At 28.1% G+C, this 15826-nt stretch overlaps 1 protein-coding gene across 1 annotated transcript; it reads right to left on the minus strand.

The window, feature by feature from the left end:
• Positions 1-2070: 2070 nt before the first annotated feature.
• LOC126893507 (uncharacterized) lies at positions 2071-15609 on the minus strand. The gene is made up of 4 exons (XM_050663797.1): positions 15228-15609; positions 13299-13401; positions 11089-11678; positions 2071-3141 (listed from the first exon to the last, which is right to left on the minus strand). The coding sequence occupies exons 1-4, from the start codon at positions 15297-15299 to the stop codon at positions 3064-3066; spliced, it is 843 nt and encodes a 280-aa protein (XP_050519754.1). The 5' UTR covers positions 15300-15609; the 3' UTR covers positions 2071-3063.
• Between the last annotated feature and the right edge of the window lie 217 nt (positions 15610-15826).

Raw genomic sequence — 15826 nt, forward strand, 5'->3', positions numbered from 1 at the left:
TTTTTTTTTTTTTTGACTCAGTTGAAATAAAATCATCTATACTTTTATTTTTAAAATCATAAATTTCATTTATTCCTACTACTATACGTTTGTTTGTACATGGATCTTCTTCCCGATTATTTAATGAGTTTACCATTTTAATTTTAGTATCTTCACATAAATCATCATCATAAAATGCCAATGCTGCCGAATCGGATAGTAAGTACCATAAGTGACCCAAAATTTTTTTTTAAAACTACTTTAGAAATATCTTTATCTATTTGTTCATAATCAATTATATTTTTAATAAATTGTAAATCTAAATTTGGCGCTAATGCAGTATTGGTGCACTAAACCATTGTTTAATATATAAACTTGTAATAAAAATATATAATGAACGAATATTTAACTCTTTGATTGACAATTCAAATTGGCCCCGAAACCAAAAAATTTTCAAACAATAAATGGCCTTGGCCATCTAACGAGCATGATGGATTGGGCCAGGAATTTTAAAATAAATTCCATGCAAATGTTAGGGTGTGATATTTTATACTTACCATGCAGAAATCACATTTATGAAATTATATTGAAAAGTGTTTTTGAAGTAAAATTTAATACGTCATCTGAACCAGATGTTTTCAATAAATTCCAAAAGTCTTGGCAAAATATAAATAAAACAAATTACTTAAGTGGAATAGAAGATACTGTTATTTTAGAAAAATAAAAAACAAAAAAAAACGATATTTTGAAATTTAGTTTTGAACAATTACAAAAATACCAACCTCGAGATGACTTTTAGAATTGGTCATAATATTTTTTGGTGAAACACCTTTACATAGAATTGATTTTAAAACTCCTGGCCCAATCCATCATGCTCGTTCGATAGCCAAGGCCATTTATTGTTTGAAAATTTGTTTTGTTTCAGGGCTAATTTGAATTGTCAATCAAAGAGTTAAATAATATTCGTTCATTATCTATTTTTATTACAAGTTTATAAAGTTTCTGGTTGTATATAAATTTGTAAGTTAACATTATTTTAGCTTCAAGTGAAATTGAGACGGTATTAATTTTATTCTGATGCGTTTTTTTTTAATTAAAATTTAAAAAATTGTAGGTTTTGAATAGTAAATAATAGAAAAAATGTCGAATTAAAAATGTATAGAAAATTAAATTTAAAACAACGGTTACATTAATTTTTTTTATGTTTTTACAGTGAACGATTTATAAATTAACAATTTTAATGGTAAGAATAGAACATATACGTTTTTATTTTTTTAGGGCTAAATAAGAACTTTTTGAAAATTTTTGTAAATATACTTTTTATAGAAAAATTGTATACCTACAAAAAAGTCTAAATAAACTTTTTCGCAAAAGCTAAAGTTTTTGAGATAGACAAAAAAAACTAAAAAATCACCCTTAGGGGGTTACTTTTAACCCCCTTGGGGCACGTCTTAGAGTTGACCAATAGTCTCCAAATTTTGTACAATTTATTTTTTCATGTATTCGAATAATTCTAGGGGGTGGCACTTACAAATATTAAAAAAAAAAAAACCTCTCATGTAGCTAAGGGTCACCCTATTGAGTATAGATTATAAAATTTTCACTTAGATTTCCCAATTTTTTCCAGATGTTAAGTGATAAAGCCCAATTAAAAATTCTTATTTCATTTAAATGTTGGCGAGGTTTTAGATTTTTTTTCAGTCTTCTTTTGGATACGCCATTGGATTCAGTATAATTTATACAGTTACACACAGTGGGATATCAAAGATTTTTCAAATGAAGGCTATTACTTAAAAAAAAATTAACGACTTTTTTTGGTAACTTTTTTCTTAAAAAATTTGTTTAGAGTGACTAATGAAGATTTAACCCTTATAGTCCTCCAGGATACGTCACTGATCGCAAAATATTATATTCACATTGGAAACAAGCGATATATTTAAATTTTACTATAGTAGGTATTCATTATGATTTAATTAATTTTAAAAATCCAATAAAAAGTAAAGGCAATTCTTATCAAAGTCAATCAAATGATTGAATAAAGAAGGTTAATTAGAAAATAAAATGATAAAAAACGTAAAAATAACACTTAAATGAACTTATAATCTCACTCGTTTAATATGTAAACACATCAAACACATGTTTCTAAATTTTCACAAAAATACGCGAAATTTGGTTTTTATAAATAAAATACACTTAAATAATTTATATTTATACTGGCCAACATTATAATATGTAACCTTGATAAATTTGTATGAATTATATAATTATATTGTCTCACATTTTCTATTTAACAATAACTGCCCAAGCAATAATACGGAACAGCGATTATCAATTAAAAAAAAAAAAACAGGAAACTTGTACACACATTAAAGTGATAGATTATACAATTACTGCTAATAACAAATAGTAATAAATAAAAAATAAATCATAATATTTAAGTTACAATATGAGACCCAAGCTGCATTAAAATAAATAATAAGATTAAAAAAAATACTTCTAATATTATGTATTAGAACTTAAAAAATTATGACACTTGTGTAAATGTTACTTAATAAATAAGGCATAGCCAAATTAAATATAACATATGAGTTTTTTATAGGTACTAAATGACTAAAAATATTAAAATACAATTGTTTTAATGAGACAAAAATGTTTGAGTAGTATAAACATTGAACATAGACACGTAAGAATTAGTTTTCTTTTTTATGTAAATGTTACAGACTAGCAATACGCGAAGCTAAACAATTAATAAAAATCATAATAATAATTATCATAAAAACATAAATAAAATATCATAATAAACTGGCTCAGTTTTATTTTAAGTTATCAAATTAATTAGACACAGGCCACATTGGACCCACAGTACTACATCACATGTGCAGTATAATAAAATTATAAATATGTGGCACATAAACAAAAATATATAATAATAATAAATAAAAAATTAGAAACAAAGATTGGCCAAGAACAGTAAGTTGTAGCAAACTTAATGATCAAAATGAGTTTTATTACAGCCTTTCTATATTAACATAAATTAATAAGAAGAAAAATACATCAATAACAGATTTCAAATGGAAAAATGGATCACCAGCAAAACACGGACAGTTCACCACTATGATCTTTGCTGGTATGTCTCCACGTCGTCGCTGACAATGCTTTGAGCTGAAAAAAAATTGAATTAATTATTTAAAAATTACACAAATACTTTAAATAAAAACGCTCAGTTTCTATTACATAATTAAGGAAATGCATATTAATCAAATGAATTTTTAAGCAAGAAAGGGTGCATCACAATAATTAACCTTACATAACAACCAAGTATACTGGATTCGTTAGAAAAAAAAATCATTAATCAAGCGAGTTGTACGCAAGCCCAATTGTATGGCAAGGTCAAAACGTAAAATATCGTGTCTACTCAGACTTAATTGTAATTAATCAGCCATCTCAATTACGCTTGCATGGCAAATTTTATTCAACACTTTTTCTGGTAAAAAAATTTAAATCATAACAGATTATATTTACTCTTCAACATTTTGAAGTCTTAAAAAACTAACACGTAAACAAAAAAAAAATTAATACACAATTTATGTTTAAAAAAATGCAAGGAAAATACTAATACGATGTTACACAATAAGTATTTTTAATGTATAAAATACATGTGTACGCATATCTTAACATCCGAATAATTAACAGTAATAAAAAAAACAAGTCGGCTGGTCCGTGTAATGTTTCTGATGTTAAGGAAATGTATTTAAAATAAAATTATAGTTACACTTAATGTGTTGTTTTGATTGTGCATAACATTATTTAATGAATAGCCTATTATCATTTGATCACGACGTTTAGGTCGATATAATAGGCATATAACAAGAACAATCTTTGAAAATAACGTAACGATCGTTCACCTTCTGATCACTATCAAAGTTTTAGATCACGACAGCACTAGTCTTTTTATTGGTCGATTGCACGTTTTCATTTTCTCATAAATATTTAAATACGTTCAGCTATACTTATTTGGGATATAACTGTAAACGGTAAGCCTTGCAATTAATTCATATATTTAGAATGATCATCTTTATAGCCGTGGAAAGCAAAACGTCATTAGACACCATTGATCAATGGGTGCCAAAAGCACCGTAAAGTACCAAAAGTAATTATTTTATTCAATAATCTAAACATAACTTGAGTATAAATATGAATTTGATTTTTGACATTGAGTTGTCATCTATTTCTTGTATGAAATAACTATGATAATAATGATAATAATATTAGAGACTTTATTCATGTTTCTCTTTAACACTTGTACCGATCATTGCCATATATGCATTTTTATAAACAATTACTGTAACAATTATTGTTACTGTAATTCTATAAGTCAAGAGATAATCATTTGATAATGCGCAGAATAGGTAAATCAATGTAATACCGATTGCAATTTTGTGTGGTACCTGATGGTCGAAAAAAAAACTCTCGTTAAACAATGAAATTGTACAATCAATAAAATAACAGGAAATTGCGAAGGACATAAGCAAAAACTAAAAACTATGTCATTCAAAATATTGGAAAATTCAGTAAATATAAATAGTGTAAATTATGAAACTTTTATACTAATTGGTATTGTACCCGATTCACGTTTAAATTGTACGGCAATGCGTTATAGCATATTATTTGAAATTTCTGTGATTATATCTATAACAGCTTATAATTATATCGCTATAATTACACAATCATGAAACATAAAATGTGTAATATTTTCGAATATCAGATGGAAGAGCTAAACATGTCAGATTTATTAATAATCGACATAAAGGTTGTAGTGTAGGTAGCAAAGTTAAATACAAATAGAACGTTGGTATTTTCTAACTACACAGACCTTGTAATGATTATTTTCGTATTATCATAAATTATTAAGCGATAATTTTATTTTTGTAACAAAAAGCAACTTACAGTTATAAAAAAGAAATCTACGTTAAAAGAAAATATTAAGAAAAAAATATATTCCAACTCGGTATGCACATGTGGTGTTAATTTGTTACTGTACATATTTTTATATATTAATATTTATAATTTGAAATTAATTACACACTACTTGTCTGTGAATAAGTAATTAGAATACATAATGTACAATTTGTTTATCACAATACATACATACTTAACCAATGAGCACCAGCATATGTTGAATAAGTAATACTTCAAATACTTGACAGGTTTTTTTTGTTTGCAACACACTAATTACATGTGTCATTTGTAAGTACAATGAATAGTGTGTAAATCAATGAACACATGGATATTATTTCAATCATTACGAAACGCATAAATTTCAACTTTAATACTTAATTATTAACTTGACTAGCTATAAGCTTCAGAACTAAATACACAAAGTGCAAATTACTGTATTAAATTTACTAAGTAAAAAAATATTAATTTTAACGGGTAACAATTTTTTATATATACATATAAAATGTGTTACCTCCACAAAATTGTCGTTGGACTATCAATGTTATTACATTACACGTGTGATTCAACGATTGACAACTTCTTCTTTATAGTACTTATATATTTATAATGATAAATAAAAAATGTTTGTATAATTGTCTGGCCTGCAGTTGAACAACTGTCGGATGTGTTTAGCGTTGTAACTTCAAATAGCGAGGAAAAAACCATATGAACATTTCGTGTAGAAATTTTTTTTGTAATTAAGAAGTTCTACAGATAGTATAATTTAAATATTTATTTAAAATGGCATATCATACAGCGCAATAATATACTAAACCCACGCATACAGAAACATTTATCATAAATAGAATTTAAAAAAATTCGTGTGATTTGTAAAATAAAAATTTCTGTTTCATAGAAGGGGACCGCCGCACGTCGACTGTTTAGGTCTCAAATCAATATCGTGAATATAATGATACATGGCGAATATTCCTACTTGAGTAATAAAATGTATTTGAGTGAAACCCGTAAATATCTTTGTATTTGCGAAAGTCGAAACCAATAAATTGTATTTGCCTATAACTCCCGAACTGCCAACAATAATAAAATAAACACTTTAAAACGCGCAACAGTTAAACCCTAGTTTTTTGGTAGTTTTATGTGTAATTTTAATACATTAAAAATGCATGACTGACCCTGTTAACATATGCATTCAAAAGATAAAAAATCTATAAAAACAATATAATAATCACATAATCGTAGGCCAAAGCCTAGATATTGAAATTATACCGCCAAAGTGTAAGTGGAAACGAATAAAAAAAATAATAATAAGCTATAAATACTAGTTATTATTCTTATTGTGGTTAGCACTATAGTGTAATATAAATTTCTGTACTTTTTGTTGATTGAAAACATTTGATATGCTTCTTTTGTTTATACTAATTCACATATAATATTTGCACGTACAACAGTATACTACGATCGGATGTTACTGTAGACTGAATGGGAGGGGGTTGGGGATAAACAGGTTAGTAAAATGTTTACGCAGGCAAGTTATCCAGACAAATGTCTTTCTCCTTGAACGACGATAAGAAAAAATGTTACAATAATAAATAATTTTAGACACACAAATTTATTACAACTCGACGTGATATAATTCGTATAAATACATTTTAAACTTCAATCGATGATTCATAAAATTCTAACCAGGGGCGTATCTAGGGGAAGGGCGCCTCCTCCTTGGAAACCATCGCCTACTTTAAATAAAGTTTTTTCAACAAATTCTGATTTCAACACTCACGATATTCTACCAATAATTTTATTAATATAAATACTTAATATTTACAGTTGATGAAATTGTGGCAAATTAACGAAATATTTCTGAACTGATAATGCGACTACCCATTATTTAACATTTTATGTTTTCAATTAAAAATAGATCACACTATTGGACACAGAAAGCCAAATGTACGCACATGGACGTTCAAGGAATGTTGCTTTTACTTTCTGTTGTGTTGTAAACGGAGGTGGTAGCGTACAGAGAAAAATATACAAACATAAAAAAACAACGAACGGACGACCATGGTTTGAGATTAGTATTATTGAATGAACGGTTGGTAACCATGACGGCGGATGCGGTGGTATTACACATAAATGCAATGGTCGTTATAGTAGCCGCCGCTACGCTGCCCAGCAGTAGTAAAATAGTAGAGGAAAATACGTGAGCGAGAACGACAGAAGTTAACGGCGGCGGGTGTCAAGTGGGCGGACGGTTGACGACGGTATGGTTAGAGATAGGAGAAGGAATATAAAACATAAGAGAATGACAGTGGGAAGGGGGCGACTAAGACGTCGTTTTGTTTGGTGATAACGCAGAGGCGGACTAGGAGAATTCCACGACCCAGACCCTAATATATTCTTTGCCCAGACCACACGCATAATATGAGCACCATGGCGTTCCTTCAACAATATTATACAAGATCGGTCGACTGTATAAAAATAGCGGGAAAGGTGACCTTCAAAACGGAGAGACTTGTTTACTTCCAACATAGTTTTACGTGTTATAAACACAATATAGTAATGATTCACTACACACACTCACGCTTATCGTAACGTAGCGCCCAAAATGTGTCGAGAGACGCGTTGAAAAACAATGGGCATAACGCGTAATAAATTATCACAATAACTACCCACAGGAAAGATTGTAAAAGCGGTCTATATTTAATGAAAATAAATTCCAATAAAAAAGCAGAAACCAAAGAAATCATTGAAGTTTTTAAATAACCGTAATTGAGTTAGATCACAAATAGTAAATAAAAAGCGTTCCGTACTTAGTACATTCTTAAAGTCAGTGATTTTTTTCCCTTTAAAAACGTAATTGTTATTTATTATACATAAAATATTTTTGGATGGCAACTTTATGCGGAGAAGACTTATTTAAATAGATAAATCTGCAATATAAGACTTGTTATGATGAGTTTTTCGTTGGTGTAGTTGTATATAGAAAAATAACAGCTGAACTAAACCAATAGTACCATATAATAATATTTATTATATTCGAGACTCGAGATTTTATGTTGAATTTTTTTAACGAGCGGCAGGGGTTTCTCTTTGTCACCGCCATCTTCCCCACTGCTACTTCAACAACACTCTGGCAAACCTTTAAATGGATTGCATCTCACACCAACTCGTTTTACTGAACGAACAAGTGCACAAAGAAAAATATAACCCCAAGAAACTCTAGTAGATACAATATACATACAAATATACACGTGTTAAAAACATATTGAATACTATGTAATTGCCTTAGTAACATTTTAGAAAGAGAAAATTTTGCACAGATTGAATTGTTGTTTTCTAACACGTTTTTAATCAAAAGCTATAATAAACTCAAAACCATCATTTTTTTCGTTAATGACGACTTATTGATTTTTAGTACAGCTTTTTGAATTACCAACAATAGACAACAGCACCGACACACTTGATAAAATTTTTAATGGCAAAAATTACAAAACAACAGTGACATTTTAATGTTAACAAACAAAACAGAGTATACCTAAATAATAGTTGGCGTTTTGGCAATAACACGACGGCAAAACACATGAGTCATTCTGAGGGGCACGTTCGTATCGTCATGCAATAAACGAAGCGTCAGCCTGGCACACCTCGTTTCAGGTTAACAGTTTTATATATACAATACTACAATATGATACCGAAAATTCCAAATAAAAATTATTTTTAGAACTCTCTTTAACAAACACGTGACGAAAATAGTCATACAATTTAATAGCTACAAAATATGATCAATACTATTTGGGTATTAGGATAAGAATATCAAATATTGGGATTTCAAATTTTTTGAGCTTTGAAACAAATACTGTTTTCATCATGAACAATTTCATTGCATTAATACATATTTTTTAGTACTTTAGCAGTAAATTCATCGGGAACATTTAATTGTCTCCAATAATTAAAAATAATTTGCGATTTTCAACTAATAAAAACAAAATAATTTATCTGAACAGTTAAAATATCGATAATGCGTATGTGCACATAATATGTGTAATAATTAATTGATATTATTTAAAAGCCAAAATTTTTGGATTTATAAATATGAATTTTAAACTAAATTTCTAGTACAATACTAAATATACGGATGTGTCATTTATTATGTTGACTTTATTTTAAATATATATGTGATATCTGTGTTTAAACAGTCATTCAGTTAACTAAGGTTTTATTACACATGATAACTTAGGGTTATTAAAGAGGTAAAAAATGAAGTTTTACGTTTCTGTATGAATTTGAATTACTAATAACTAATGAGCTCATAACTATTGAACATTTATTTGATTAAAAATTAGGGATATAATTTACAGTTGTAAGTAGTGATGTGCGTTTTCGGAAATTTTTTATTCCACCAAATAGTAATTTTTTAGCATTAACTTCCATAGTTAAACTGTTTAGTATTTATTCCATATAAATACTAAACAGTTTTTAAAACTATTAGAATATCATCGTGGAATAGTTTTTAATACAATTCGAATAATAGGTACTTTTGAATAGTTTTAATTACTCTCGAATAGTTCGATAGTTATGTTTACCAACACTAGTTAGTATTGAGTTTAGTTTGCACTACTTCAGAACAATCATCAAATTTCCGTTAAATATTACACTGTATAACTGAAATTAATATAACTTAGCAATAAAAAATCATATAAAATAAATTGAAAATTATTGAAATTCTATACATATTAAGACTATTCTATTCTAAAATAAACCAATCATCCTAGAACGATAAATTGCTAATAAAAATCTATAAGCATAACTGTGCATAAATCTAAAAATAAGAATAAATGGTCGATGTGCATTCCATTCACGTAGTAATATATAGTGACGGTCATGTGGAACGTGTTAGTCATTTACTATACACATACTAAAACATAGTAAATTTCAGAGGATCACAGTCTAAACTCAAAATGAAACCTATGCGAAATAAACCATTGTTTAATGTATTCCCTACTCACAATTGTCCAAAAATGTTTCAATATCAAATAACAAATCTAGCGAGAGAAAGAATATACACACATCGCGGCCAACTTATTTTTTAATAATCACATTTATTTAATTTCGCAATCATATTTGTTCCGCAATTAATATGAGTAAACATAACAGCACAGAAAACAACTACATAAAATAACAGTATACGTAACGTCAAAATCACAGCGAATTCTACAAAATGGCTATTAAGACATTAGTTACTAAATGACATACGTAGCAACGCGTAGGTTTAACAGAAGAATGCAAAACACAACAATACTATTTCCGCGACACGGAGAGCGAGAAAATAAATGCGGCTATTTTTAAACTACAACATAACAATTTTATTGGATCTTTGACAGTCTTCAAAACTGGAATCTTAATTAATGATCTTGTACAATAGCAGTGAAACAAACTTTTAAACGGGCTATGTTTGCTATGTCGGAAAGAACAAAACATCACTTAAAATAATTTAATAATCCGTGAATAAATATTATAAAAGTATAAAGAGAGATCATTATGCAGCATTTAACAAACTAATAATAAAATGAATAAATAATTGTAGATAGCATGGTTACAGATTATTTGTGGATAGTTTCTAATGGCCTCGTTTTACCATTTATCTAATCAATTTATTTTTTTTAATTACGAATTACTTTAAATCTATTTAAAGTCGGTAATCAAAATTAACTAGTGCCAAAATTGAAGTGAACTTATATTAAGCAAACTGTATTGATTATATAATTTTTAGTAAGAAATGAATATTAAAACAAGATAATAAACGAAAAAATAAAAAAAACTAATTATTATTTAACATTAAAAAATTAAATATAATTCTAAAATTAAAAAGATAAACAATTTTAGCTTAAAAATTTTAATTAAAAAAAAATTTTTAACAACTGATTTAAAACCATAAGAATTATACATATGATTTTTAATTTTTTTCTCAACAAAATATAATATCACGAACTTGAAGTACAGTTTACCTTTAATAGTTATATTAACCTTTAACCCTGAAATATCACCCTTTTTCGTTAGATAACATTTTTATTAATAAGGTGAACGAACATGTCCGACTCATAATTTATCAATATTCAGATGCATACAAATAAAATTAATTCTAAACAGTCTTACCTGTTGCATTTTTTCAAAGTCTAAGCAAGGTCTTTGTACATTTCGAGTAGGATGATGCCTCTGTCTATGACGTTTACGTGGTGATGTATTTGGAAGTGATACAGATTGCCTAGGTGACAAATGTACTAATTTTAAAGGTGGAGAAGAGGAAATGGTACATTGTCCTGGTTTATGTACATGAGATGGTGGTGAGGCACAAAATTTTAAAGGTGTTGGTCTTGTAGACATAAGGCCTTGAACTTCATCATCAGATGAACCTGACCAACTAACAGCTATAGTATTTCCACAACCAGCCTCACTGGCAGATCGACAACGCTTACGAGCTAATGAAATTGCAGAATTATCTAGTACGCCACAGGAATTCGCCTCATCCGGATCAGGAGTAGGTACTTCTACTTGCAGTAAAACTTCAGGATTACTATTTATGACTTCTAATTCCTCCTCAGAACTATGTTGATCACAATCACTAGGTAAGGCAGAATCCAAGAAATAAGGAGATGCTCCAGGTGTAGCTACACTACTATGACCACTACTAGAAGACCTAGTTGGTTCCATATCACCTACCATATCTTCAACAACGTTCTCCATTACTGTTCAAATTAATAAAACAACTTTTAAAAGGTTTTATACAAAAAAAAAAAAATAATAAAAAATCTATTAGTTTCATTAATTGAAATTAAGAGAATGTTTTAGTAACATAATTATTATGTTACTAAAACAGTTTCTTACTGTAATTACTCATGTTTTTCAACATATTATGTTTATAGTTAACTATTAAAAACAATTAATACTCCTATCCATTAAAAAATAAATGTTCAAGCTGTTGGGTAATAGAATAGGTGGTAGCCTTATTTTTTGCTATTACAAGCTATAAATTTATAATTGTAATGTAAAAGAGCAAAACAAAAAATGTAAAGAAAATATTATATTAAAATATCATAAATCATCAGGATTAAAAGTAATATTATTGGTGCTTCTAAACAGAATGATACGAGAAAAAAACAGCAATGTTAAAATTATTTAGATTTATCTAATTTTCATAACTTATACATACATTTTCTTGTAGTAAAAGTTTTTAACTCTAATAGTTCAAAAGTTTTGAAGAATTACATTTACCAACTAAATACTAATCATGATACAAAATTAATAATGAAAAAATTAACTTTATCATAAATACATAGAATTGATTTTAACATATATCTATTTCTCAAGATAAACAAAAATTAAAATTTCCATATTTCTAAAACATTATTAGAACATATATTTTTCTAAAAATTGAATTTAAAGTTTTAACATTATACAATTGTTTTCAATTTTATGTATAGTTTCCTTGTGACTATGTATCTGTATGTGTCATATCCAATATTACACAAAAACCTTATTTGCAAAGGTGTACTAAAGTGTAAATGATAGTATACACTTATGATTTATAAAAAAAATATTTGTGTATATACATATATTCTCATAAACTAATTCAGAAGTAATTTATGAGTACATTAACATATTAATGGAAATTGAAAACTGAATTTGAACCAATTATGACCAAGCAAAAATAATTTATCATTAAATTAGTTTTACTATACTAAAGAAGAAATTTGCAATCAATATCAAAATTATTTTATATAATTATATAATAGTTCATAAAATTACAATCATTAAAAACATCTGAAATAAAATTTGATATTTTAGTAAAAAAATTAAATAATCAAAACATTAGAAGTTCGGTTAGTGTTGTTGCAAGGCTTACTTACTGAAATCTATTAATCTTATATTTTATGATTGCTAAAAATTTACTACTCTTAACCTTTTGATTATTTTCTATAGAAGATTTCTATTTTTAGAAATACTTACAGAAATCAAATGATATACTCGTTAAAAAATTAAAATTCTATTAAACTTTTATAAATTACGTTTCGTTCAAATATTTTTCTTTACTTTAGTATCTCTAAGTTATAATATAGAATATTATAACTTAGATTAGAATATTTTTATATTAAAAATATTCTAAGGTTCATAGTTAATACTTGAAAAATATATTTCCTAACTTGTCATGAGTAACATAAGTATTTATTTTATAATAAGAAAAATTTACAAAACATTTAGCATAATAGGTTTTTCATTAATAAGATTTTTTTAACTACAATTGTAAAATATTTTCATTTTACCAACTCATATATTTAATTAACTAGAGAATAACTTATGTAACTTACATTTGATAGATTCAGGTACACAATATTTTGAACTTTTATATTCTCTAATTGGACTGTGCTCGTCGTCTGACTCTGTGCCAGAATCGTGGTCAATAGATTTTATCTGAAAATTGTTAAATAAAATATTTGATCAAAATTAATTTATTATATTTTAATAATCTTATAACTCATTAGTTAAACTAAACTTTAATAGGTGTTAACCCCATTAATAAAATAAATTTTAAATATATATTTTTGTACATGAATCCAAAATCTTTATTTAAACAAATGACTAATACTTAATTATTTATAGTTGTTTTGTTAAAATTCATTACAAAAACATAAAAGCAAACATAACTATATGTATAAAATTTTTATTAGAATTTTCAAAATAATATGTAGAGTAAATTATTTTTTTTAATACATATAATGTAGACATAATTTAAAAGTGGAAGAATTTAATTTAGAAAATAGTTCTAGTTTTCTAAAATGGCAAACAATATAATTCCTAAAAGTTGTGACAAATTATTAGAAAAAAATAATATCTACATTATATCGAATTTTTTTTTTTAATATTTATATAAAAATGTTATTATATTCATTTAGGTTGATACGCGATGAGCATTTAACCGTTTTTGATTTGTGACACAACACATGTTTTTTTATTAATTAAATTAAACTAACAAATAACTTGAATATTTTAATAGTGTAAAGGTTTAATAAGAGCACTTGATACAAAAACAAGCATGATTTTCAAATAAAATAACTATTTTTAAGTAAAGATTAAAAACATAATATAAATAAGAAACAAAATGTTCCTTAAAATATTGGTATTAATAATTACATAATATGATCATCACACAGTAATTCATTGAAAAATTTACTATAATCAAACAAATTTGACTAAACAATCATTGATCTGAGAAATTTCTAATTTAACAATGAAATTAATACCAAAATGACAGAATCATTAATAAAATTATAAGTAAACAAAAAGTAACTATCTGGATTTGTTAACATTCATATGTTTAACTCAAAATTGTTAGACCCTATAAATTCAGCAAATTGAAATTATTTTTGCATATGCTTTACTTAATTTTTTATGATGCAACAACTATACAATTAATATACCGTTATACCAAATAAAATGTTATTCTTAGAGTCAAATGTGATCATCACATGACGCTTACAACAATTTTTAAATAGTAATTATTACAACAATACGATTATCCATAACAATAAAAATAATGACAAGTATACCTGAATAACACGATTTATGATGATAATGATTATTTAATCGCATGTGACAGCAAATAGACGAACACACGATGAAGTAAAGGTCATTTGAGAAAGAAAATCAATGTGTCGGAAAAAATGACTAAACGAAAAAAATATATGCACTAGAGAGAAGCGAGATAACCGCACCTCTAACGCTGTTTCACTAATTTCAACGACTGCAACAACAACCTGAACCGGCTATGGCCTGTGAATATAGTGGTACAGCGGCGGTGTCCGCAGTGGTCGTTATCAACACCGGCGGTTATGATGTTTTGAGAGACAGTAATAGTATGTAGTATCTGTAGTAGTAGTAGTAGTAGTAGTAGTAGTAGTAGTAATAGTAGTAGTAGTATTAGTAATAGTAAGTATGCTCTATTAAAAATAGACACCGTGCAATGGTATCGTTGTGCGTGAAACAATTTGGTGTAATCAGCTGATGAGCGCGCAGTAGGTACGCACGACGGAGGAGAAATGTCATGCATACATAGAGGAAACGCGCGTTCCTTTGTTCTCACCGGGGTGGTGAGAAACGAAGGGGAGAAAGTGAGAGGTAGAGAAACACGCCGCAAGGGTTTCGTAGTCGCGTTACTGATTTTATCGTTTTCTCAAAAGATAGTGACATCGATTACAAAATACAAAATCACTACGAACCACTAGTTTTCTAATCGTTACCTTCGATAAAGGTCTTCGATGATCGTCGATGCTGTGCGTCTTTAATTTGTGCGTTACAAATTTGAGCATCATTCATTTGCTGCCGACAGAGATCCACTACTACCACCCCCGACGGGGGTCACTTCCGGTCGTTTATGCTTTAACGTCGCATAACCCTACAGACTTTTTGGTATTTAACACAGACCAAACGTGACGAACAGTCCACGAAATCGACACCAATCGTGCAAATAAGTTGTATGAGAACTGTACGTTAAAGACGAGAACAAAGAAAATTTCTTTAAAAACCACTTGTCGTGTCGAGATTTCGCGCAACCAATTCACTGCCTCTCTCAATGACCACCGTCCCCGAACACTACGCTCGTACTGACAGTGCTCTAGAGATGTAAACTATAGTGAACTGTAAACCAGCAGATCGTGCGCGACGAGTTGACGGCAGGTCACCAGCCTGCCCGCTCGCCCACAGTGCGCACAAAGGACTCGCGCACGCCCAGTAAACGTAAACCTCTGACAGCCCATAGAATATTGTAGTAAATCCCGTTCTCGTGTAAATTTTACTACGCCCGGGTCTACCCCGCACAGTCTAGTGATTACGGTGCGCG

This window comes from Daktulosphaira vitifoliae, unplaced genomic scaffold (genome assembly GCF_025091365.1).
Source record: "Daktulosphaira vitifoliae isolate Bord-2020 unplaced genomic scaffold, ASM2509136v1 Scaffold_1, whole genome shotgun sequence".
Classification (NCBI taxonomy): Eukaryota; Metazoa; Arthropoda; class Insecta; order Hemiptera; family Phylloxeridae; genus Daktulosphaira; species Daktulosphaira vitifoliae.